General features: G+C 49.8%; 2 protein-coding genes across 5 annotated transcripts in view; one reads left to right on the top strand and one right to left on the bottom strand.

Annotated features, from left to right (window-relative positions):
- PHAF1 (phagophore assembly factor 1) overlaps nt 1-19,484 on the top strand; it is a 29,011-nt gene extending 9,527 nt beyond the window's left edge. For 3 of the 4 annotated variants that reach the window (XM_079907374.1, XM_079907373.1, XM_079907372.1), the window contains exons 4-17: nt 578-661; nt 5,418-5,461; nt 7,294-7,373; nt 7,608-7,702; nt 8,544-8,641; nt 8,731-8,843; nt 12,022-12,155; nt 12,541-12,624; nt 14,757-14,839; nt 15,246-15,289; nt 15,665-15,708; nt 15,861-15,919; nt 16,544-16,616; nt 17,259-19,484. In XM_079907374.1, the coding sequence (XP_079763500.1) occupies nt 578-661; nt 5,418-5,461; nt 7,294-7,373; nt 7,608-7,702; nt 8,544-8,641; nt 8,731-8,843; nt 12,022-12,155; nt 12,541-12,624; nt 14,757-14,839; nt 15,246-15,289; nt 15,665-15,708; nt 15,861-15,919; nt 16,544-16,616; nt 17,259-17,345 (1,122 nt within the window). In that variant the 3' untranslated portion in view covers nt 17,346-19,484. The remainder of the gene's footprint in view (nt 1-577; nt 662-5,417; nt 5,462-7,293; nt 7,374-7,607; nt 7,703-8,543; nt 8,642-8,730; nt 8,844-12,021; nt 12,156-12,540; nt 12,625-14,756; nt 14,840-15,245; nt 15,290-15,664; nt 15,709-15,860; nt 15,920-16,543; nt 16,617-17,258) is intronic. The other variant, XM_079907371.1, reaches the window with a different exon arrangement.
- A 78-nt stretch (nt 19,485-19,562) lies between these two features.
- Nucleotides 19,563-21,278, bottom strand: B3GNT9 (UDP-GlcNAc:betaGal beta-1,3-N-acetylglucosaminyltransferase 9). The gene is made up of 2 exons (XM_079907370.1): nt 21,150-21,278; nt 19,563-20,812 (listed from the first exon to the last, which is right to left on the bottom strand). Exon 2 carries the CDS (start codon nt 20,784-20,786, stop codon nt 19,578-19,580), a length of 1,209 nt encoding a protein of 402 aa, XP_079763496.1. The 5' UTR covers nt 20,787-20,812; nt 21,150-21,278; the 3' UTR covers nt 19,563-19,577.
- Nucleotides 21,279-22,362: the final 1,084 nt, after the last annotated feature.

Below are 22,362 nucleotides of genomic sequence, written 5' to 3'. Positions count from 1 at the left end.
ATGACTCCTTAGGTATTAGACTTGGGCTTTTCACTTTCTGATACGGGATGGTGCGGGGAGGGAGGGAGGAGTAAAAGTGTCATCTCATACATAATCAGATCACAAGGTACTTCTTTGTCCTGGAATCTGGCATAAAACAGTCAAAGAATGAAATGTGTTTTCCTGTGGGTGGTACAGACAGCCTGGGAGTGAACGGACATAGGTTCAGCTAACATGCATTCACCATTACTTGCTGAGTTTGGATCCTGGCGAGGCCTTTTACAAGGCTTTTATTCCTCATCAACTACTCTGTAGGTTTGACAGCAGTAAATCCATGCTACAATGTGGACCCGGGACCCTTGAAAGAAAATGGCCTGTATACTCACATAATTTTGGCCTTTTCTCCCAGGTAATAACTCAAAGGCTGGAAGTAGAGGACACTGCGTTCACAAACCAGTTTCTGGCTTCCAAACCTGTCAGCTGTCTACACTTAGATATTCCCTGTACACTGCATTTATGTTATAAGGTTTCAGTGGGTGCTGGTGAGAATACTACATGTTCAGAGTGTGTATTTATTTATTATTTTGGTTTTTTGTAGTCTCCTCTAAGCCATGACCTCATCCTTAACCTGACTCAGGACGGGATCAAACTACTGTTTGATGCTTTCAATCAGAGACTTAAGGTAACTATAAATGACGAGTAAAGTTTCACGTCAGGCTGATTAACGTGTGACGTTGTGGGATGTTTCTGAAACTCATAAGTGGGAGTAGACTTTTGTGTTTTAGAGACAACCACAATATAGGGGACTGAAGCTGTGCCTGTTCCCCTAAAAAGAGAGAAGCTGGGGGTGGATTGGGATGGTTGGAAAGAGGCTGGGAAGGACTCCAGCCCCAGGCTGCAGAGGTGAAGGAGAAAGAGTGTTGAAGATTTGGACTGTGGGGAGGGGGCTTTTATGTTGAATAGGAAAATGAGAGGAGCTAAGTATTTGGCATTTATTTTATTTATTTATTTTTGGCTGCGTTGGGTCTTCATTGCTGCGCGCGGGCTTTCTCTAGTTGCGGTGAGTGGGGACTCTTCTTCCTTGCGGTGCGTAGGCTTCTCATTGCAGTGGCTTCTCTTGTTGCAGAGCACAGGCTCTAGGCACGTGGGCTCAGTAGTTGTGGCTCGTGGGCTCTAGAGCGCAGGCTCAGTAGTTGTGGCGCACGGGCTTAGTTGCTCCGCGGCATGTGGGATCTTCCCGAACTGGGGCATGAACCCGTGTCCCCTGCATTGGCAGGCAGACTCTCAACCACTGCGCCACCAGGGAAGCCCTAGTAAGGTTTTTATATCTTGTTGTTTTGCTTCATTCTTGGGTCAAACAATAAGACTGGGAATATGAAAAATGGAAACTGTTCTTCCTAAAATGCTGAAGCTTGGACCTTAACACCACCAGCACTGAGTTGATTCTTGAGCCCCTTTAAAAAGAAATGTAGGGCTTCCCTGGTGGCACGGTGGTTGGGGGTCCGCCTGCCAATGTAGGGGGCGCGGGTTCGTGCCCCAGTCCGGGAGGATCCCACGTGCCGTGGAGCAGCTGAGCCCGTGAGCCATGGCCGCTGGGCCTGTGCGTCTGGAGCCTGTGCTCCGAGAGGCCGCAGCAGTGAAAGGCCCGCATACTGCAAAAAAAAAAAGGAAATGTAAACAAACAGCTTGCTGGTATGTAGGGTTGTCTTAATTGGCAGTCAAGTGCAGTTTACTAACACCTGTTTCAGTCCACGATGTTTTTAATACACTATTTACAAATGCCTGGACATGAAAGGTTAGTCATGTGACATCAGACTCATGCCTCAGAGTCATAAGGTTGAATGTGGCTCAGGGCAGTGGCATGCCAGAGCCATCGTCCTGGTTAGGTTATATATAGAGTTGTCTTTCCAAAAGGCTTGGAAGACAACATGGAAAAATGATCTGTACATGGAATAAGAATTCCTCATTTATGATGGTTTTCCAAAAGGAAAGTTTGATGTGAACATTCTTATCCCCACAACACCCTTGCCTCCTCTTGTAGGCTCAGTCATCCTGTCTTTACTGACCAGAAGTTCCACACTGGCAAAGGGTAGAAGGTGGTCTTCAGTGTGGCTTCTTCACAAATTAGGGGAAATTAATCTGGAAACACCTTTACAAAGAGTCATTTGTTTTTAACTTGGTAAATCCACTTTAGGAAACATAACCCAAAAAGATTATGGGGAGGGTAGTAATGCCAGATATTTACAGCAGGGCTTTTCATAGTAATGAAGAGCCAGAAGCAACCTAAATAGACAACAGTGGGCGATAGATAGGCAGCCTACCATAGAGTTACAGCATGGTGAGGACAATATTATATATTTAGTGAGCACTTAGTACACGTTAGGCACATGGCTGAGTGTTTCCCATGCATTTCCTAATTTAATCTTAACAAGCCTGTAAGTGGTACTTCTTACCAATGAAATAACAGAGGGACAGGATAAGTGGTCTAGCTGACACCAAGCTTTTAACCCTATGTTACCAGAGTGCAGTAACTGGCCACTGGGAATAGAAATGGCTTAGGTTTGTTGATGAGTATGGGAAATAGATGTGATAAAAGCTGAAGAAAATAGTGTAAGCATACTATGCAGAAAAGTGAGGAATGGGAAAAGAGATAGAATAGAACCTTCTCTCTGCCTTCTGTGGGGTCCCTATGAAGAAAGAGGGGCTGGGGCCCTGCCTGAGCCTCTGGAAACTGAGGAAGTAATCCCTCAGGTGCCTTGGTTGGTACCAAGTCTGACCTCACCCATCTGCCTGCCCCTCCATCCAAGGGCTTCAGAAGCTGCTTCTCCCCGATGCTATGTCCTGCAGTTTCCCCATCCTCTCACTCCCTATCTATGAGAGAGCATTATGGAATGAGTCTTCACAAGTCACAATCTTTACAGCCACATGTCTTTTCCTTTCCTGTCTTGGGTGCTGCCATGTCTTCTCTTCTAGGGAAATCAAGGTCTTTTCCAGCCCAGAGGGTAGAAAACCATGGACTTCAGATTTCCCCAGCTACTTGTCCCTATGGCCCAGCAAGCTCCATAGGTCAAAATCTGCTTGTTGATTCTGGCAAGGGACCCAGAGTGCTGGCTGTCTTGGAGTCCTTCGTGTCACAGGTGCCACGCCATAAGTGTTGGTGTGGGCTGTTGGCAGGTGAATGATAGTGTCACAGCAAGAATATCCTGGAGGCCCACAGGGTGAGCGATGGGCAGCCCTTGGGGGATCGTTAGCCAGCCATAGTAGTAGCACTCAAAGAGGCAGAGTGCTTGCCTCTGCTATACAAGCAGGGATTCTGGCTGAGGGTTGAGGCCTCTGCCAGCATGGGACCCCGACCTCAGTAAAATGGCATACCAGTGTGGCATAATACACTGCCATGCCCAGGCTTTCTGAAGGTAGTGTCATGAATCACAGCTATTCCCCTGCCCTTGCATGACCTCTCTTGGCACCACTTTTCATATTTTTGAGCTTCATATTGCCCTTAGCTATCTTCATACCCAGCTGACTCCCTGACATGTGTTGTATACCTCCTCTGTGCAAACTAATCAGCCAGACCTCAAGGGGCTTAACTCAGTGGTACCAGTGAACAGCATATGCTAATAGCGGTACCAGTGAGCAGCATATACTAATAGTGTAGGAAAGGGTAGATTGAAGTGCTACAACAGCCCAGCAGAGGGAGTGATTCTTAGCAGCAGGTAGGATCAGAATAGCTGCACCTTATAGTGAAGAGGTGCCCAATTTGTGGTTCAGTTATGATTCTCAAACAAAGTTAGAGACAAGTCTGACCAAGAATGAACTGCCTGTTATGTCTCTGTTCCTGTGACAATGCCAGATGCTCCTGTACCCAGTGTCCCACAGCCCTTCCCAGGATGAAACCCTGATTGTCAGGGCAAACAGACGTTGAACCAGCTCTGCTTGTGCTTCTTCAATGGGGGCCAAACCTCCCAGCTGTAGGATACCAGATGGTGCTCTAGGCCTCAGCCAGCTATGCTACTGCCTGCCTAGCCCTTGACGCCATTGTCATAAAAGACTTCACAACGCTCATTACTTGGCATCGCTAGTGGCTGAGAGTTCGATACCTTTTCCTTTGTCTCATTCCTGAGTTCTTGACATTTCATCTGAGGCTGAACCTTTTGAAACTTCACAAGGGTCCTGAAGTTCTCCAGGTTTGACCAGATGCTCTTCGTTAGGGATATAGCTGAATATTGTCACACTTGACCTAAGCTAATGTAATATGACTTGTTTTCTAGTAGGATAGACCTCTCCCTCCATCTTTTTTTGTTTTTGTAAACCACAGTATTTTGAAGCTATTTTTGAAAGGGACTTGATTTGGGTTTTTATAATGCAGCAAAGTATATAATAAAAGGAAGGGGGCTCAGTATCCCCCTTACAGGTTACAGCCTTCACAAACTGCATGAATTTGTTTCTGTGAAGGGTTTTACTGTCCTGTAGCATGGTATGTACAATCTTTTATGTGACCGAGCACTAGATGATATCTAAAAACCTGATGCAGAATGTCCATGGACATCTGTTGAACAATCCACTAGAAAGAGGGGTAGGGTGAGTTTATGCTGTGTGTGTGGTATGGGTTTTTCTTCCAGAGTTAAAAATAAGAACAGGGGCTTCCCTGGTGGGGCAGTGGTTAAGAATCCGCCTGCCAATGCAGGGGACACGGGTTTGAGCCTTGGTCCGGGAAGATCCCACATGCCGCAGAGCAGCTAAGCCTGTGTGCCACAACTACTGAACCTGCACTCTAGAGCCCATGAGCCACAACTACTGAAGCCAGCGCACCTAGACCCCGTGCTCCACAAGAAGAGAAGCACTGCAATGAGAAGCCCATGTGCCGCAACGAAGAGTAGCCCCCGCTTGCTGCAACTAGAGAAAGCCCGTGTGCAACAACAAAGACCCAACACAGCCATAAACAAACAAAACAAATAAATAAATTTAATTAAAAAAAAACAAAAACAAAAGAATCCGCCTGCCAATGCAGGAGACACGGGTTCGAGCCCTGGTCCGGGAAGATCCCACATGCCACAGAGCAACTAAGCCCATGCACCACAACTACTGAGTCTGCGCTCTAGAGCCTGCAAGCCACAACTACTGAGCCCATGTGCCACAACAACTGAAGCCCGCGTGCCTAGAGCCCATGCTCCCAACAAGAGAAGCCACCACAATGAGAAGCCTGTGCGCCACAACCAGAGAAGAGCCCGCATGCAGCAACGAAGACCCAACACAGTCAAAAAGAAAATAAATAAAATAAATAAATTTATATATTAAAAAAAACGTAATGTGCAGTGCTTCAGGAGAATTTCAACTAGTGATAATTTTTTTTTCTTCACTACTCTATAAATGTCTTTCTAATTAATCTTTTTCAACTGCAGAGCACTAACAGCTCTTAAACATTTGCTTTTTGTTTTTAGGTGATTGAAGTATATGACTTGACTAAAGTAAAGTTAAAATATTGGTAAGTTTTCTCCCGGTATGTGTCATAGGCTTGGTACACAAGGGCTTTATCTACTACCCATATTAAGTTAGTAAAGGATTCCCATGTGCAGCAGTTCTGGGATTACAGCCTGGTGCCATGATTTCCTCGTGCAGCCTCCAAGTCTACTCAGTTTCCTGAGGAAGAGAAGGAAACCTCATTAAGAACACACTGTGTGTAAAACACTTCACATATGTGACAACTTATTTAATCCCACAACAAAGCAGGACCTCAGCTCAGAGGTCTGTGACTGTCCCCTGGGTCATAGCTACCCTTCCCTGCATGGCCTCTTTTGGCACCTCTTTATGTGTTCATTACCAACAGAGGTGAGACAAACCAGATACATCTGACTTCAAGGCCTATGCTAAAGAGAATGCCAAAAGGATTACTATTTGGGGGGCCAAAATCTGCTTTTTAGAATGAAAATGGGATGTATTTGTGCCTGTATGATGCACAAATATTTGAACCTCCATTATGGTAAGGCGCTGTGCTGGCATCTAGAATATTCCGTTCAGTAAGCTTCCTTAACAGGCTTACCTTCTCTGAGGGTGTGTAAGGGATCAGTTCCTGGGCTGACTCAAGCAGTGTTTGCCAGCAGAGAAGTGGATAAAGCAAATGCATAATAGCACTGACCCCTGCAGATTCTGATTGTCTTTTAGTCTTGTTGGGGCCTTCTGTACCTCAGGGTCTGCACTTGAGACCTGCCCTCTTAAGAGACAGTGGTGGGCAAGAGTGAGGGTTCTAGAGTCAGGCTTCCCTGGGTTTGGGTTATGACTTCTTCATTTTATTACTCTGTGAAATTGGGCAAGTCACTTAACCTCTTTGAGTTTGTTTTCTCGTCAGAGAAATGAAACCAATAATCAGGTTGCTGGGTTAGGAAGATGACATGAGATAATACTGGTAAAGCATATAGCACAGTGCCTCGTTAAAAACAGCGGTTCCAGATGCAAGCTATTATATATAGAATAGATAGACAACAAGGTCCTACTGTATAGCATGGGAAACTATTTTCGGCATCCTGTAATAAACCATAATGGAAAGACTATGAAAAAGAATGTATATATAATTGAATCACTTTGCTGTACAGCAGAAATTAACAGAACATTGTAAATCAACTATACTTCAATAAAATAAATATTTTAAAAAGCAGAGGTTTTCCATAAGTGATAATTAATTTTTTTTAAAGTATTCTTAACCTTAAACATTTTCCTTAAAATTGTAAATGATTTATCTTCATGCTCATTATCTGAAATCATTCGCCTCTCTTTGCTCCCAAGCCCACCCCCCTCCCAGGTATTTTTCCTTTGCTTGGGATCCATTCCTCCCCATCCACATACCCGTTCACCCAATCCATGAGTGCTGGTTCTTCTGCTTGTTAGGAAAACAAGCTGCCTAGCTTGGCTGTACCCTTTTAAGACATTCATCCCTTTTTAAGAAAGCTCCTTTTCAAGCCAAACTACTAGTATGCATCCTGGGAAAACACATTAACAATGTCTATTTCTGAGTACTCTTTATCCAAGTCCAAATGTCATGGGGCTGAGGCCAGATTGATTTCCTTCTGAACTGGCCTGGTGGCCACAAATGTCTTGGGAGGTCCTAGAGGACTAATTCTCTGTATCAACCTCAGGAGAATTGACTATTTATGACCTCATTTATTGTCTCTTATTTAAAAGTTCTATAGTTAAACTTTTATTTTGATACAATAGTAGACTCACTCGCCTGTGTTTTAAGCGTAACTCTTCCAGCCACCATCTCTAATGATCTGTGAGCCCATCTTGCAAAGCCTGGTATTAAAAAGTATCTCTGTTTTTCAGTGGTGTGCATTTCAATTCTCAAGCCATAGCTCCCACCATTGAGCAGATTGACCAGTCTTTTGGTGCGACCCATCCTGGAGGTAAGCCAAGTCCATTTGATTCCTCTGGTCATCTGTAGCCATGTTCCTGTCGGATTTGGGGATTGGTACTTGGGTGTGAAGGAAAGCTCTTTCCTCTTGTTTTCAGTCTAGTAGGTCAGTTCAGAAATGAGACACAAGGAAGGTGTTGCCAGCCATTACTCCCTGCCAGGCTGGTTTGTGTTCACAACTTCTGATGCCATTCAACCATGCCATTTCTTCTCCCCACTCCCACAGTGTACAACTCCGCTGAGCAGCTCTTCCACCTCAACTTCAGAGGACTGTCTTTCTCTTTTCAGCTAGATTCATGGACTGAGGCTCCCAAGTACGAGGTTAGCCTTTCTCTTTCCCTGATATTTATTGCCCGGTGCCCAGGTGACATGGGTCAGCAGAGTACCATTGGAGGAGGCTGGATAGGTGCTCTTTCTTTGGTTTCCTGATCTCTGAGGTCTTCGGAGGCCAATGGGGGGTACAGTGGGGGAAGCTGATAGAACAAAGCCCAGGCTGGCATTCCCAGGAAGAGGGCGCTTTCAACTGAAGAGTGAGGTCGAGCTCACTTTGCAGAGGTAAATCCACGTCGTGTGCTTTAAAACTCCAAATCCACAGTTTTTCTTAATGGCCTGGAATTTGAGAGAATTCATCCTTAGGCAACAGCATCCTTAGTGTTATGAAATGATAGCTTTTTGTAAGTTTTACATTTTATTAAAGGAGGCATTTCTACATTTTCTCCCTGATGAAGGAATGAAAAGCTAAGTAAAATTAAAGATGAACTTGCATGATTAGGTGAATTTATTGACCTGGAGACAGGTTGGACTGTGTGCTTTGACCTGACCAGTTTTTTTTTTTAATATCAAGAGTTTTAATCTTGATAAATAAAACAAGCAAACTTCAAAGTTTCTCAGAAACCACAGTCCCATCTTTCTACACTGTAGGTAACCATACCCATTTTTATAGATGAGGAAATAGATACAGAAAATTTGTACCAGGTAAGGCAGTACCAGTAGCAGAGTTCTATCTGAAACTGAGATATTCCTATTCTAAATTCCTTACTTTTAAGGAACTTTTAACGTGACCTGGCCAGTTCTTGAAGGCCATGAGTGTCGGAAAGTGCCAGAGCCTGAGTCGGATGGCCCACAGTGTGCTTTTATTAAAATATTTGTCTTGTGTTTGCAGCCCAATTTTGCCCATGGTCTGGCTTCTCTCCAGATACCCCACGGAGCAACTGTGAAACGAATGTACATCTACAGTGGAAACAGCCTACAGGATACCAAGTACGTGTAGGGGAGCACAAGCTTCATGCTAAGGCCATGGGCTCCCTGGGAGGGAGGGCAAAGCCTCTGCTCACTGTGCCTTCCCCCAGGGCTCCCGCGATGCCCCTGAGCTGTTTCTTGGGCAATGTGTACGCTGAGAGTGTAGATGTTCTTCGAGATGGAACTGGACCCTCAGGTTTACGACTTCGCCTACTTGCCGCAGGTCAGTTACTGGCTTTGGGGTGGTGGATTCTCCGTTATATCCTTGTTGTGATAGTCTAAAATCCCACGTCCTTAGGATAGTTGGTAGAAGACAAATGGTGCTGATGTTTATGGTTAAAAGTTTTCATTTAAATTTGTGAAGGGACAAGACAGTCTTATTTTGAGCAAATCTTAATAAATGGCAGTAAAACTTCTTCCCTTGGCAGGTACATCAGCCTCTGTGTACTTATGTAGCTTTGCAGTGGTTCCTACGTCCTGGAGATATATCTTATGGGCTCAGTGTTGTATGTTGTCTCGTTTTCCACCCTTTGTGCTAATTTCTCAGAGTAGACTGGCAAGAGGAGTTTGTTGAATTGTGGTATAGCCATACCCTGCTCAGTTTTGTTGACTGTGAACAAAAAGAGTTGCTGCCTTCAGTAGCTGGTCTCTCCAGGATTCACGCCTTATCTTGTATTTTCTTGTGTGGACAATCTCAACTCCTTCGGATCTTTGGATTATACCTAGTGGTACCGAGATCCTCCTGTGTGTAGTTTGCCTCCATAAAGATGGCCTGGAGACTTTGAGCTCCATGATGGGGCTGTGCCTTAATGGAGTTCACATTCTAGCCAGTGTTTGTGTGTAAGCTGGGGTCTTGCATCAGTCTCTGGGGCATCCGTTCTCAACCGTTTAGAGTCTGGTATATAAACTGTGAACTCACTCCCCTGAACAATTAGACAGTTCACAGCCTCCAGGTTAGAAATTTCTTTTCTTTTCTTCTCTTTTTTTAATAATTAATTATATATATAATTTTTTTTTAATAAATTTATTTATTTTTTGGCTGCGTTGGGTTTTCATTACTGGACACAGCCTTTCTCTAGTTGCGGTGATCGGGGTCTATTCTTGCGGTGCATGGGCCTCTCGTTGCAGTGTCTTCTTTTGTTGTGGAGCACGGGCTCTAGGCGCACGGGCTTCAGTAGTTGTGGCTCGTGGGCTCTAGAGTGCAGGCTCAGTAGTTGTGGAGCACAGGCTTAGTTGATCCACGGCATGTGGGATCTTCCCGGACCGGGGCACGAACCCGTGTCCCCTGCATCAGCAGGCAGACTCTCAACCACTGCACCACCAGGGAAGCCCCTACAGTGATGCTTTTAACATGGAAAGTCCATCCAATTGTCTTGATCCCCACAATAATTTATAGGATGACTCATTCCAGGGAATCAGAAACTAAAATAGTCTCCTAAAAAGAACTAAGAGTAATTTACCTGAGGAGGCTTCAGGTAGAGTGAGACAAGAGAGGAGGCTCACCTGTAAAGGGTGTCTCCCCTGTAGCCCTACCTGGACATTCACAAGTATCTGGTACTTGGAGACATGGGCACACAGTCCACCTTGACAGGACTTTTGGTGGGTTCCATAGGTCACCCAGGCTTGCCTAAGTGCAGGATTTATAGACAGAGGTTAATGTAGACCGTGGTTTTTCCCAGGACCTAGTTAATGTACACACAGCTGTGTGTGTGTATGTGTCAGGAGTGGGATTTGAAACAGCTCTTATTTTGCCGCTCAGTTTATATGTGCTGTGACTTAAGACTCTTGGGTTAGTTGGAGAACTCAGTACCTCTTTGTTTCAGAGTTTGGATCCCTGAAGTCTTCTGTATATAACAAATGGATTGTTATACAAGAATGAGCTTTGTCAGCTATAAAGCCCTGTGTAGAGTAAGGTGATGGTGGTGGTTATCATGGTACCAGGAATTGCAGTCCTTGGTTTCTTGGCTTCCTTTTATAATTTTGAGCAAAACACTTTGTCTTCTCATCCACAGAATGGGGGAAATTTTACTCTTGGTGTGTCTGTTGCTATTCCACAACCACTTCTGTGTATGTGTGTGTTTAAGTAGAACCATTTCTGAAATGTATTAGGCAAAGTCAGGGTTGAAAGATTCTTCCCAACAAAGAAACTTCTGGCAAATCAGGTTTTTTTCTTTCTCCCACTTGCCTGGTTTGTCTCTTTTGAGTGTTAGTGGCTCTGGTGTTTGTAGAATTAGGGAGTTAAAAGTTAGTGTGTGCTTTGCTCTTGGCTCTTTTATAGAGTGATCTTCAGGTCCAGTCTCAGGTTGGGGGTTACCATTGAGAAGTACTTTTTTTTTTTAATATATTTTATTTTTATTTATTATTTTTGGTTGTGTTGGGTCTTCATTGCTGCATGCGGGCTTTCTCTAGTTGCAGTGTACAGGCTTCTCATTGCGGTGGCTTCTCGCTGCGGAGCACAGGCTCTAGAGCACAGGCTTCAATAGATGCAGCACATGGGCTTAGTAGTTGTGGCTTGTGGGCTCTAGAGCACAGGCTCAGTAGTTGTGGCTCACGGCCTTAGTTGCTCCGTGGCATGTGGGATTTTCCCGGATCAGGGCTTGAACCCATGTCCCCTGCATTGGCAGGCAGATTCTTAACCACTGCGCCACAAGAGAAGCCCCAAGAAGTACTTTTTTTTTTTTTTTTTTTTTGGTACGCGGGCCTCTCACTGCTGTGGCCTCTCCCATTGCAGAGCACAGGCCCCAGACGCGCAGGCTCAGCGGCCACGGCTCATGGGCCCAGCCGCTCCACGGCATGTGGGATCCTCCCGGACCGGGGCACAAACCTGCGTCCCCTGCATCGGCAGGCAGACTCTCAACCACTGCGCCACCAGGGAAGCCCCCCGAGAAGTACTTCTTAACGTAAATCCTTGTATCTTGTCAGGACCTGGAAAGTGGCAAGCGATAATAGCACCCATTTATATATTTCCGTAGCACCTGTGCTGCTGTTTATTGTACCACAGTTGTGATGGTCTGATTGGAATCTTCATGCCATAAGCTCCAGTGTGGGCAGAGACTGCACCTATTCTGCTCGCCATTGTTTCCTCAGCATCTAGCAAAGTGTCCTAGCCCATGGTGTCAATGACTGAGTATTTGCTGAGTCAGTGAATGACTTTTCTAGAGCTCTGTATCACTTTTGTGGGATTGAGTGAATCTCTCGCATTATTTTGAGTAGATAGTGATCTCTTCTAGCATCTCAGGTCCTGGTGACCTGGTACTTCAGCTTACATGCAGTCTTTCCCCTCAGCCAAACCTGATAATGCAGCGTGCAGCCACTGGCCTCTCTAGGGCTCCCGGGACCCTGGGCTGCAGGGTCACAGGCGCTAACTGGGAACCTGACCACCTGTACCTTGTTCTCTCCAGGTTGTGGACCCGGCTTATTAGCAGATGCCAAGATGCGGGTATTTGAACGCTCAGTGTATTTTGGCGATTCCTGCCAAGATGTTCTTAGCATGCTTGGCTCTCCACACAAGGTCTTCTACAAGTCAGAAGACAAGGTAGGGAAAATGTGTTTATAAAGTGAATAGGTGGTGTCTCTCTCTCTCTCTTTTTTTTAATCAACTTTAACTTAATACTGAGTAAATGTAAACTGCTGTTTCCCCATAGGACCTGCTGTATTAAAGCTGATGGAAAAGTAAATTGAAAGCTCTTTTCCAACCCCTGTTGGTCAGATTGTTGTGCCTTTCCTTGGAGACCAAGGCGCAGTCTATAGTCAACCAAAGCTGGCTGGGTTGTTTGGCACGAGCATGTGGGACTCCCACACTCTTGCTTCCCCAACAGATTAACGTTATACAAGAAACACAATTTGTAGACTCATTTAATCCAAGAATTAAATGTATTAAGGGGTTGGATTTTAATTCATTGTTATTTTTTCCCCAACAGATGAAGATTCATTCTCCTTCTCCTCATAAGCAAGTTCCATCGAAGTGCAATGACTACTTTTTTAACTACTTCACTCTCGGAGTGGTAAGTTGTGATTCCTTAGAGAAGCGTTCCATTTCTGTGGGAGTGTGCAGTGCCCCTGGGCATACCTGTGTGCATACATGCAGCTTTCACCATGCCTGGCTGCAGGAAACCTCGCCCTAGCTGGCTTTACCAGGGTCGTCTTGCATTGGCATTGGTACCCCCAAAGTAGGCCTTTCCTGTCACCACCATTGTTGAGAAACACTGGGTTCTCTGGTATGTCTTCATTTCTTTTCTGAGAGAAACATGCTCCACAAGTAGAGGCTGCAGGAGTCATTCAGGTTAAGATATTTTGGGAACTGCTGTTTTGTAGAGCATAGGACCCTCTTCTGGAGCCAAAAAACAGGTAGACAAAAAAGGCTTAAAGTCTGGGAGTGTGCTCGTGTATTTTTAGGGGATCGCCCCAGAGGCATTGCTGCGGCCCTGTGCTCTGGACGTACGGTGCTGAATGGAGCTGTGGCCATCAGTGCTGACAGTCCAGCTGGTAGATGTGTGTGTGAGAGAAATGATAGTGTAAAGAAAACTGCACCAGCAGGATAGAGCTCAGAGGGCAGGGCTATCCTGGATATTGGGTTTTCTAACCTTTCAGCTTTCTAGGGCCTGGGACCCTGAAGCAGCAAAGAAATGGTACACTCCAGAGAGGGAGAAAGGAGGAGGACTGGGTCTGCCAGTGTGGAAAAGACCAAAGAGGAGCCGGGAGTAGCAGGGGAGAGGCAATGGGATCATAAACTCTTGAGGGTAGGATGGTGGCAGGAGGGAATGGCACTGTTGTAAGCTGAACCTCTTTTTTTTTTTTTTAATGTTTATTTTATTTATTTATTTGGTTGCACTGGGTCTTAGCTGCAGCAGGCAGACTCCTTAGTTGCAGCTCGCCAGCTTCTTTAGTTGCAGCACGTGTGCTTCTTAGTTGGGGCTCACCGGCTCCTTAGTTGTGGCAGGCGGGCTCCTTAGTTGCAGCATGCATGTGAGATCTAGTTCCCTGACCAGGGATCGAACCCGGGCCCCCTGCATTGGGAGCGTGGAGTCTTAACCATTGCGCCACCAGGGAAGTCCCAAGCTGAACCTCTTTTTGAGTTCAAGGGCCAGTGATGATAGGTGTCAGGGAAGATGGAGCGAATGGACCAGCCCTGATGGGACATGGTGTGGCTATTGGTGGAGGGCTGGAGTCAGGGGTAACCCTGGGGTCTCAGGCAGAACAGCTGACAGGATGTGAACCTGAGAAGCGTGTGGCGGGGTACGAAGAGGTGTTTGATAGGCAGTGTCAAATCCAGGTCTGAGTCCTGGCTAGAGGCTAGCCTTTACTTCAGTTCCAAGGGTTGCTGACTCCCACAGAGAGGGCCTGTGGAAGCCAGAAGGGTCTGGCAGGTCATGGCATTCAGAATAGCCAGGTGCCTTGAGTCCCTTGAGAGTCAGGTGGCCCCTGAATCTTCTTGTTAGCCTGTAAGCCAAAATCTGTGCTTGGTTACTTTTTTTTTTTTTTTTTTTTTTTTGCGGTACACGGGCCTCTCACTGTTGTGGCCTCTCCTGTTGCGGAGCACAGGCTCCAGACGCACAGGCTCAGCGGCCATGGCTCACAGTCCCAGCCGCTCCGCGGCATGTGAGATCTTCCCGGACCGGGTCATGAACCCGTGTCCCCTGCATTGGCAGGCGGACTCTCAACCACTGCGCCACCAGGGAAGCCCTTTTTAACATCTTTTAAAAAATATGGAACACTTTACGAATTTGCATGTCATCCTTGTGCAGGGGCCATGCTAATCTTCTCTGTATCGTTCCAACTTTAGTATATGTGCTGCTGAAGCAAGCACTCGGTTACATTTTTTATCAGGTGTTTTTGGTCAGGAAAGATATCCCTGACCGTGTTTGAGTTCCCAAGCAGTGGGAGCTGTAGTCCCTTGTGCCTTTTGGGCCTACTGGTACAAGGTTTGGAATGACGAGGCCTGTAGATGGTTCGGTGTATGTCGTCATCCCTTCGCACTCAGCCTCAGCTGTCCCCTTGATTGTTATTTGGGAGAAAGCTGTTCCCCAAGGGCATCCCCATTGTGGAGTGGGTGTCTCTAAGTTGGACATGCCCTCGAAAGTCCCCTGCCCTGCCTCAGTAACTTTCCCCACTTGGGCATCCTTGTTTTCTATCCCAGGACATCCTCTTTGATGCGAATACACACAAAGTGAAGAAATTTGTCCTACACACCAATTACCCTGGACATTATAATTTTAATATGTGAGTATACCTGTACCTGCCCCTCCAGGAAAGAGAGCTTGTGGCTTTGGATGTTTGCTATTTCATGGAAAGCAAACATTTCCTGAGTGTTGGCTCTGTTCCTGGTATAGTACCCATTTCCTTATATCTCTCCATTTATGCCCATTTTACAAATAGGGAAATAGATTCAGAAAGCTTGGCCTCTTATCTGAGGTGATAGGGTCTTCAGAGCCCCCAAGCTGTGCCCTTTTTGGTTTGACTCCAGTGCCCAGATCTGGCCTCTCCCAGGGAACAGTGTCAGGCCCAGAGCCAGGGCTTTGGGCAAGTGTGCTTGATCCTGTTTTTCCTGGGGTGCAGAGTTGAGATGTGGGGGTGGTCAAGGCCTCCCAAGGGGTTCAGCCTTTACCCATCTGCCTTCTTTCTCTAGTTATCACCGCTGTGAGTTCAAGATCCCACTAACCGTAAAGAGAGGTGAGTAGTCAGTGTCCTCAGGGTAAGGAAAGGATTTTAGAATCAATCTCTCATGATGAGAAGAGATTGATCCACGCAGAGAGGGTGGCAGTGGTTGGGTTTGTGGCGTCTTTGCCCACCTGCTCCTGCCCATAGCCTCAGCTCCTCTGGGTTGGGCTCTGTGTTCTGGGGGCCACAGTGTTCTTCGTCTGTAGTCTCCTGGAGGCCCTCAAGGTCTTATCCTGTGACCATGGGATTGCTGGTTTCCAAACTTCAATCCCAGTGCATAGGGTGGCTAGGGCTGGGGTCACAGGTGGGCTGAGACATCTACCTGAGCAGGTGTGGAACTGAATCCGGGCCAGGCCAGATACCAACCACCCTGTGTTGTCTTTTCAGAAAACACAGATGGTCAGACAGAAACATGCACGACCTACAGCAAGGTAAGCTCCTATTTTCCCACCTGATGCAGTCTGAAAATGAGGTAGGCATGAGTCTGCCAGCAGTCTGGGTTCCCATGTCCTTTGGGCCAGCCATTTGTCACGGGTAGGGTCGGGTCCCTGCTAATCCCCTGTCACCCGCATCCCTCTTACAGTGGGACAACATCCAGGACCTCCTGGGCCACCCTGTGGAGAAGCCTGTTGTCCTGCACAGGTGAGTGGGAGGTTGCTGCCTCTGATCACCCCATCCGGGTCCTCACAGCCCAGAAGGCCCAGGGAGCCCTAGCAGTGGGTATGGCTTAATGACAGAAACGGCAAACTTCTGATGTTGCCACAAACATGCTTCCTGCTGCAACCCTGCGTGTTAGGACTAGGCCAGCTGTTCTGCATGTTTACTCACACCAGAGAGGCTGCCCCTTGGGATAGCTCCCCCCTCTCCCACCTATCTCCAGGTATGGGAACCTTTTTGCCTCTAGTTATTCAGAAAGGGAGGCAGTTTTGACTAGCTGTCCTGGGCCCCCTTTTCCCTATCAAAGCTGCAACCTGCTTTAGTTCACAGCCCAATACCTGGTTGCATCCTGCCTGACGTTCCCTCTCCCTCCTGACTTTGCACCACTCCAGTCCAACTGCATGTTAACTTTCTGTGCCAGCTGGACTATGTAGGATTTGGTGCTTGAATGAGGCCCATCACTATGCCTAGGACCTCAAGGGCCTGTGTGGGAAACACTCACAGCCATGAGGGACCACTGGCTAATAGCCCCCATCCCAAAAGGAACTGGATGCCCTGCCTGGCCTTGGCCTCTGTCTGCCCCTCTAACTGTGGCTTCCCCGGCCTCAGGTCCTCCTCCCCAAACAACACCAACCCATTTGGCTCCACGTTCTGCTTTGGTCTTCAGCGGATGATCTTTGAGGTAAGCCCTGGGGGTTGAGTGGCCGGTGGTCATGGCGAGGACAGGCAAGTGATTGAGAGGGAGATTGGGGAGGGCCTGAGGGCCCTGCTGGGCAGGTTAATCCAACAAGATGAGAGGAAATGGGGATACCACATTTATATTTGAAAATGTGAGTACAATAGGAAAGGTAACCACAGAGCAAGTGGGGCTCAGTCCGGGTGTGTTGGGGGCCTTTAAATGCCATGTGAATGAACGTGCTGTGGGATGAGTGGCTATAGAGGCCCCACTGGCTTGGGAGAAGAATGGGCTGCCCCTGTTTTCCCATCTGGATGCCATACCTTCAGCAGACCTCTAGCAGTTCCAGAAGGACTGGACAAATGGGTGTGGTGAAGTTTATATATCCCAGAGAAACAGGCAGACACAGGAGCAGAGATGACCCCCTTAGCATGAGTTGGGGGGTGTTGAGGGGTCAGTCCAGCCCCGTGTGCAGGTGGGTTGCACACACAACCTCCAGCCCCTGTGCACAGGAGCTGCCTCAAGTCCCTTCTCTTCAGTCACAGCACAGGACTGATGCCACTGCCGGTTTTTGTGGGTCTGATTGCCTGCTCTGCTTACATCCCTTCAACTCCTCCCCCTTGATTCGCTGTCCTCTTCTCATAACAGGTCATGCAGAACAACCACATTGCCTCAGTGACCCTTTATGGCCCCCCCAGGCCTGGTGCCCACCTGAGAACTGCGGAACTCCCCTAGGAACATCACCACCCATGCCCCTCTGCCCCATGGAACTGTGTATCGCATCCTGTTCAGCAGGCCACCCTGTGGGTTTTCTTGGACACCTTGCCAGTGTGGAAGGGCTGTTGTGATATTTTGAGGTGGGGCTCAGGCTGGGTGCTCTGCCATGGGGTGAGAGGCCCAAGTATTCTTCTGTGCGATCTCAGCCTGCTGGTGCCAACAGGGGACACAGACTGCAAAGAGAAGCACAAACTCTGAGCCTTGATACCTGGACCCAGGAGCTCTCGACTAACGTGTAAGGAGACAGGGTTCTGTCTCCCCTGTCCCTGACACATTGGGAAAACTTGGGGCTCTTTCTCTGGCTGAGGACACAGGCACCCAGACAAGGACAGGGTCCTGCCTTTGGCCCAACATTGCCACATGACCCTTAAGGCAAGCAGGTAGCATGTCCGTAGTACTTGGTTGCAACTTTTGCACTACATCCACTTTAGTTACTTGATGAGCTGGCTGTGGCCAAGGTGGCCCACTTGCCCTTCCCTGTTTCTTTCTTGCACGTGCTCCCTGCCAGGCCCAGTAGGCACACCCAACTGGTTGAAACACAACTTTCTACCATCAAGGTACATGCCCAGGCCTGGTTCCCACCCCTCTTGGAGCCAGCCTTCAAGGCCGCCTGTTCCCCTACTCTGCCCCAACCTGGCTGGCAGGGCTGCATGTTTCCATCCTGTTTGCCTCTTTGTTTTAATGCCAAAGTTTTAGCCAAAGACATCTTCCTTCTTTTTTTGTGTTTCAGCATTCTGTTCTGCACTGTGGGCTTGGCCCCCCTGCCTCAGCTCTGGGCAGTGTCCCCTGGCCGGGCCCATTCACGGCTCAAGGCCCCTGGGGCTCATGGAGGGCTGGGCTGCTCAGTCTCTTCGTGGGACTTGCTAAGGAAAGTAGCATATGTGCTTTAAAAATATTAATCCTTTTGAAAAGAATTGAGAAGAGAAATGTATAATTTTATCCCATTTTTAATATTTTGGTCTAGCAACTTGTGATACATAGATGACAATTTTGTGAGTTTTTCAAATGTGTGTACAGATTTTTGTAAATATGACTCTTTTGTAATTAACTCATGTACAGCCTCATCCTGTATAGTTTAACAGTGAATGTGCAGGGGACCTGCCCTGGGCGCCTGTGTGGTGCCTGGGCCTACAGCCAGGTTTGTGTGGCGTTCCCATGACTTTGTGACTGGTGTCTTCCCGTGTGGACTGTGGCCTGGCCAGAGACTCTCACACATCCCACTGTGGGGCAGCCAGGACTGTTCCCATCTTCCTAGCATGGGGGAACCTTCCTCATGCCCTGCCCATACCCCTCCTCCAATAAAGACCTATGCCCTCCACGACAGCTCCCCATGTGCTGTTGCTGGGATGTTTATACTAAAATGAGCGTGGAGGCGTTGGTTTTTTTGAGAAAGGGGGTGGTTGAAGAATATGGGGAAACTTACAGCTGGAGGAGTCCTCTTAGAAAAAGGTTCCTTGGCTCCTCTGAAGGGGGTAGCACAGGCTCCAGTGAGAGAATGGCACAGTTGTGTGGGTGTAGGTGGGTAGCTGGATATGGGGGAAGACTAGGTAGGACAATGCGCTCAGTCCCTGTGTGTCTCCATCCCTAATGTTCCAGCTAGCCCAGGGCTCAGGAGGGCTTGGCCCCAGGAAAGCAGATCTAAAGACCTAGACGTGGCTAAGAATGCAGTTTGAAGGGGCAAATAGGAAGCAAAACGCCTACTTTCAGATTGAGTTGTGGCAGAATGGCTGCCGGTTCCATGAGGACTGAGGCCAGGCCCCTACCCATCCCTGTGGGGTCCAGCCTTGAGAAAGATCTGCATTTGTTGGCCTCACTCTAGGGGTTCCAAACTAAGAAGTATGGTCAGATTCCATGAGCCTCTGCCACCCCCACCCCCACCCACATCCCTACTAGGAGGACCAAGCACGTTCACCTGCTTGGCAAAGAGCCTGGTTCTCCACCACCTCAGCCCTGGCTGTCTCAAAGGGCCACCATTAGATTGGTTCCAGATCACCTCCCAATAGGGTGTGTCAGCAGGAACCAACCTCAATCTTCACTCCCTGGGACCTTCTGGAGGAAGACACCTGGATGCCCCTTTCTGGGGAAGAACCACATACACAGCACTAATCCGCCTGGGAAACCTACCCTTCAAGCTACCTCCCACTTACCTCCTGGGTCTGAATGAGGGGGGCTTAGAGCTGTGACAGGTGGCTAGGGGCCCCACTGGAAGGGACCCGCAGCGACAGGCCATGGACGCGCACAGGCTGGCCCGTGTGGCCGGTGCAGCAAGTGCCACATAAGCCATATGTCAGCAGCCGAGAGCCCGTGCACTACAACCAGCTCGCGGTAAAAGCAGGGGTCGAAGGTGCGGAGGTGCGGAGCGGCTGAAGGTCGAGGGATGCCAAAGGTGCGGAAAGCAGGGTGAGGCTCAGGCGTGAGACGCAGGCGCTGTAGACACATGCCCAAAAAGACGTCGTCAATGGGGAAAAGCTCAACCTGCGCGCAGGCACCGGCCAGGCGGCGCAGCGTGGCCCCCGAGAGAACGAAGCCGCCACCGCCTGCGTAGGCCGGGTAGGCGGGCAGGCCGTACACAGCCTCAGGGATGTAGTACTTGCTGGCCCGCACGCGGATTGGCCGCGCCTGCACTATCACGTCACCTGCAAGCAGGTCCTGCTCCGGGTCCCTTGGTGCCAGGAACTCCAGCAGGTTTCCCACGTGCACAAACACGTCGGCGTCGCCCTTAAAGACGAAGCGCACGTCGGGGCAGTAGGCGGAGGCCCAGGCCAGAAAATGGATCTCCTTGAGCGTTAGGTTGAAGAAAGTGTCGTCGAAGGCCCAGAGCAGGATGTCCGCGTACGCACGGCTCTCAGCACGCAGCAGGGCGCTCCAGTGCGTTCGAGTGCCCGCCCCCTCCGCGTCTGCCCCGTCTGTGCCCGCGCCCCGGGGCACGCCCAGCAAAAACACCCGGCGCACTAGCGCCCCCTGCACGCGACCCTCAGCCCCCCACGTCTGGCGCACTGCTTGGCGCCGCTCGAAGTCCGCAGCCACCGACTTGACGGCGATGAGCAGGTCGGGTCCGCCGGGGGGTGCGCCATTTCCTCGGCACTTGTGCGGCTGGTTAATGAGGAGAGGGAAGCGCCGCTGGTCCTTGGCTCGAAGATAGCGGCCAAAGTCAAAAGGTCCCGTGGGCGTGGGCGGCTCCGGCGTATCCTCTTCGTAGGCCGGCGGGGCTGCGCCCGCGTCCGGCGCCTGAAATACACGGAGCCCCGGGGTGGGCCCCGGCGCCGCCCTCCCTTGAGCTCGCGGCGCGTTCGTCGTCGGGGCCGCGCCATCGCGCTGCGCATAGAGCAGGAGGCCGAGGGCGGCGCCGAGGAGCAGCGTGAGCGACGCTTCTCCGCGTAGGCGCAGCCTCCGCCTCATGTCCGCCTGGCAGGCGCCCGCGGCCCCTGCGGAGAGACTCAGTCAGGGGCTCAAGACAAGGAAGCCAGCAGCCGGCAGGGGCTCCGGCCCCGCCCTCCCCGGGGGTAGGGCGCGGGAGGCCACACGCCTGGGGTCTCCAGCTGCCGGCTGTTCATCCCCCTCCGTTGTCCTCCTACTTTGGGCCCTGACCCCCCACCGGGATGGGCACCCTGAAAGGGCAAGAAGTTCCTCCTAATAGCCGACTCCCACCCTCTCAGCTCCGGCCTAGCACGGTGCCCCAGAGCCAGATCAGGGAGACGCGGAGCCTCGGCCCCACCCTCTTCCCGCGTTGAGGCTGAATCCCTTCTACTCATCCCTACCCACCACGGAGGTCCTTGGGATCCTGATACACGTTCGGCCCTTGGGAGCGGCGTGGCCCCGGATGCCGGGGCCTCCGGGGCTCAGCGCGGGGTCCCAAGGGCGGCCATGGACGGGGCCTGGGCCAAATGCAACGTTGGCAGGAAGGGGGGCCGGGGCCGCTGCCACGTGACCCTACAGCTGTGTGCGCCCGGACATCTGGAGCTCAGTCAGCTCCGCCCTGGCGCTGCCGGAGCGCTGTCTCCGAGTGGAGACTAATCTCTGAGAGGGATCCTCACGGTCAGCTCTCTCTGGGAAGCTCAAAGAGGTGAGTTCTGGTCTCCGTGCAGGCTCAGACTTCCCAATTCTGCCTTTCCGGGGGACGGGAAGAAGCACTAACCTTTCTGGTTAGTTTCCCTACCCCTGCCTCTCCGGAGCAGAAAGGGCCTGGGCTGGGCAGGAGCCCCAGCGCAGGAGGGCTTGGCATCGACCCCTCCCAGGCCATCCTTGGAAGTGCCTCTCCTCAGCTTTCCAGGAGCCCTGGTTCCGCAAGACAGGGTCCAAAAAGTGCCCCGGATACATGGCTGCCTCCTTTCTCCTGGCTCTGCCATGCCCGCCAGCAGACACACCACGCACACAAGGACCAACAAAACTGCGTGTGCAATTCTCACAACCCTGGCAGCAGCTGTCATTGATTATGCCCAGATGGGGACGCTGCCCCTCAGGGAGTTAAGTGACTTGCCCAGGATCGTACAGGCAGAAGGTAAGAGCACTGTCCCAGATCTTCTGGAATTCAGTCCAAGACTCTTTCCTCTGTCCTCCCTTGCCCCTCTCCCTATCCATCCACTTGGATGCAGGAGAGGGGGGCCAACCCTGTCTGCTTTAACTTCACAGGTGAGCACTTCAGTCTGTCTCTCCAGAGGCAGTTCTGAGTTCTTTAGTCCCTAGTGCCCCAGGCCATCATCACCTCCTGCAGGAAGAAATAACCAAGCCTGGGCCCACTGCAGGCCAGGTAGGGCTGGCAGGGATTTGTTTAGCTTGGGGGACTCTTGAAGTAGACCAGTGAGCAAAGGGTTTGATGTGGACACAGGCGGGCAGAGAGGCGCTCTGGAGATTGGGGCCCAGGCCTTGCCCAGCTCTGGCTGCCACCTCTCTCTTCCTGGAACTCAGAGCCTCCAGGTCCCAGCCATGCAGTGGGGCCTGGAGTAGACAACACCCACCCCACCCCGCCCCGCCCCAC

This window comes from Stenella coeruleoalba (assembly GCF_951394435.1).
Source record: "Stenella coeruleoalba genome assembly, chromosome: 20".
NCBI classification, from domain to species: domain Eukaryota; kingdom Metazoa; phylum Chordata; class Mammalia; order Artiodactyla; family Delphinidae; genus Stenella; species Stenella coeruleoalba.
This window is presented reverse-complemented; position numbering and strand designations above follow the sequence as displayed.

Bases quoted from the DNA above. Each gene is read 5' to 3' on its own strand.
- B3GNT9 (XM_079907370.1), bottom strand. From the start codon at position 20,786: ATGAGGCGGAGGCTGCGCCTACGCGGAGAAGCGTCGCTCACGCTGCTC.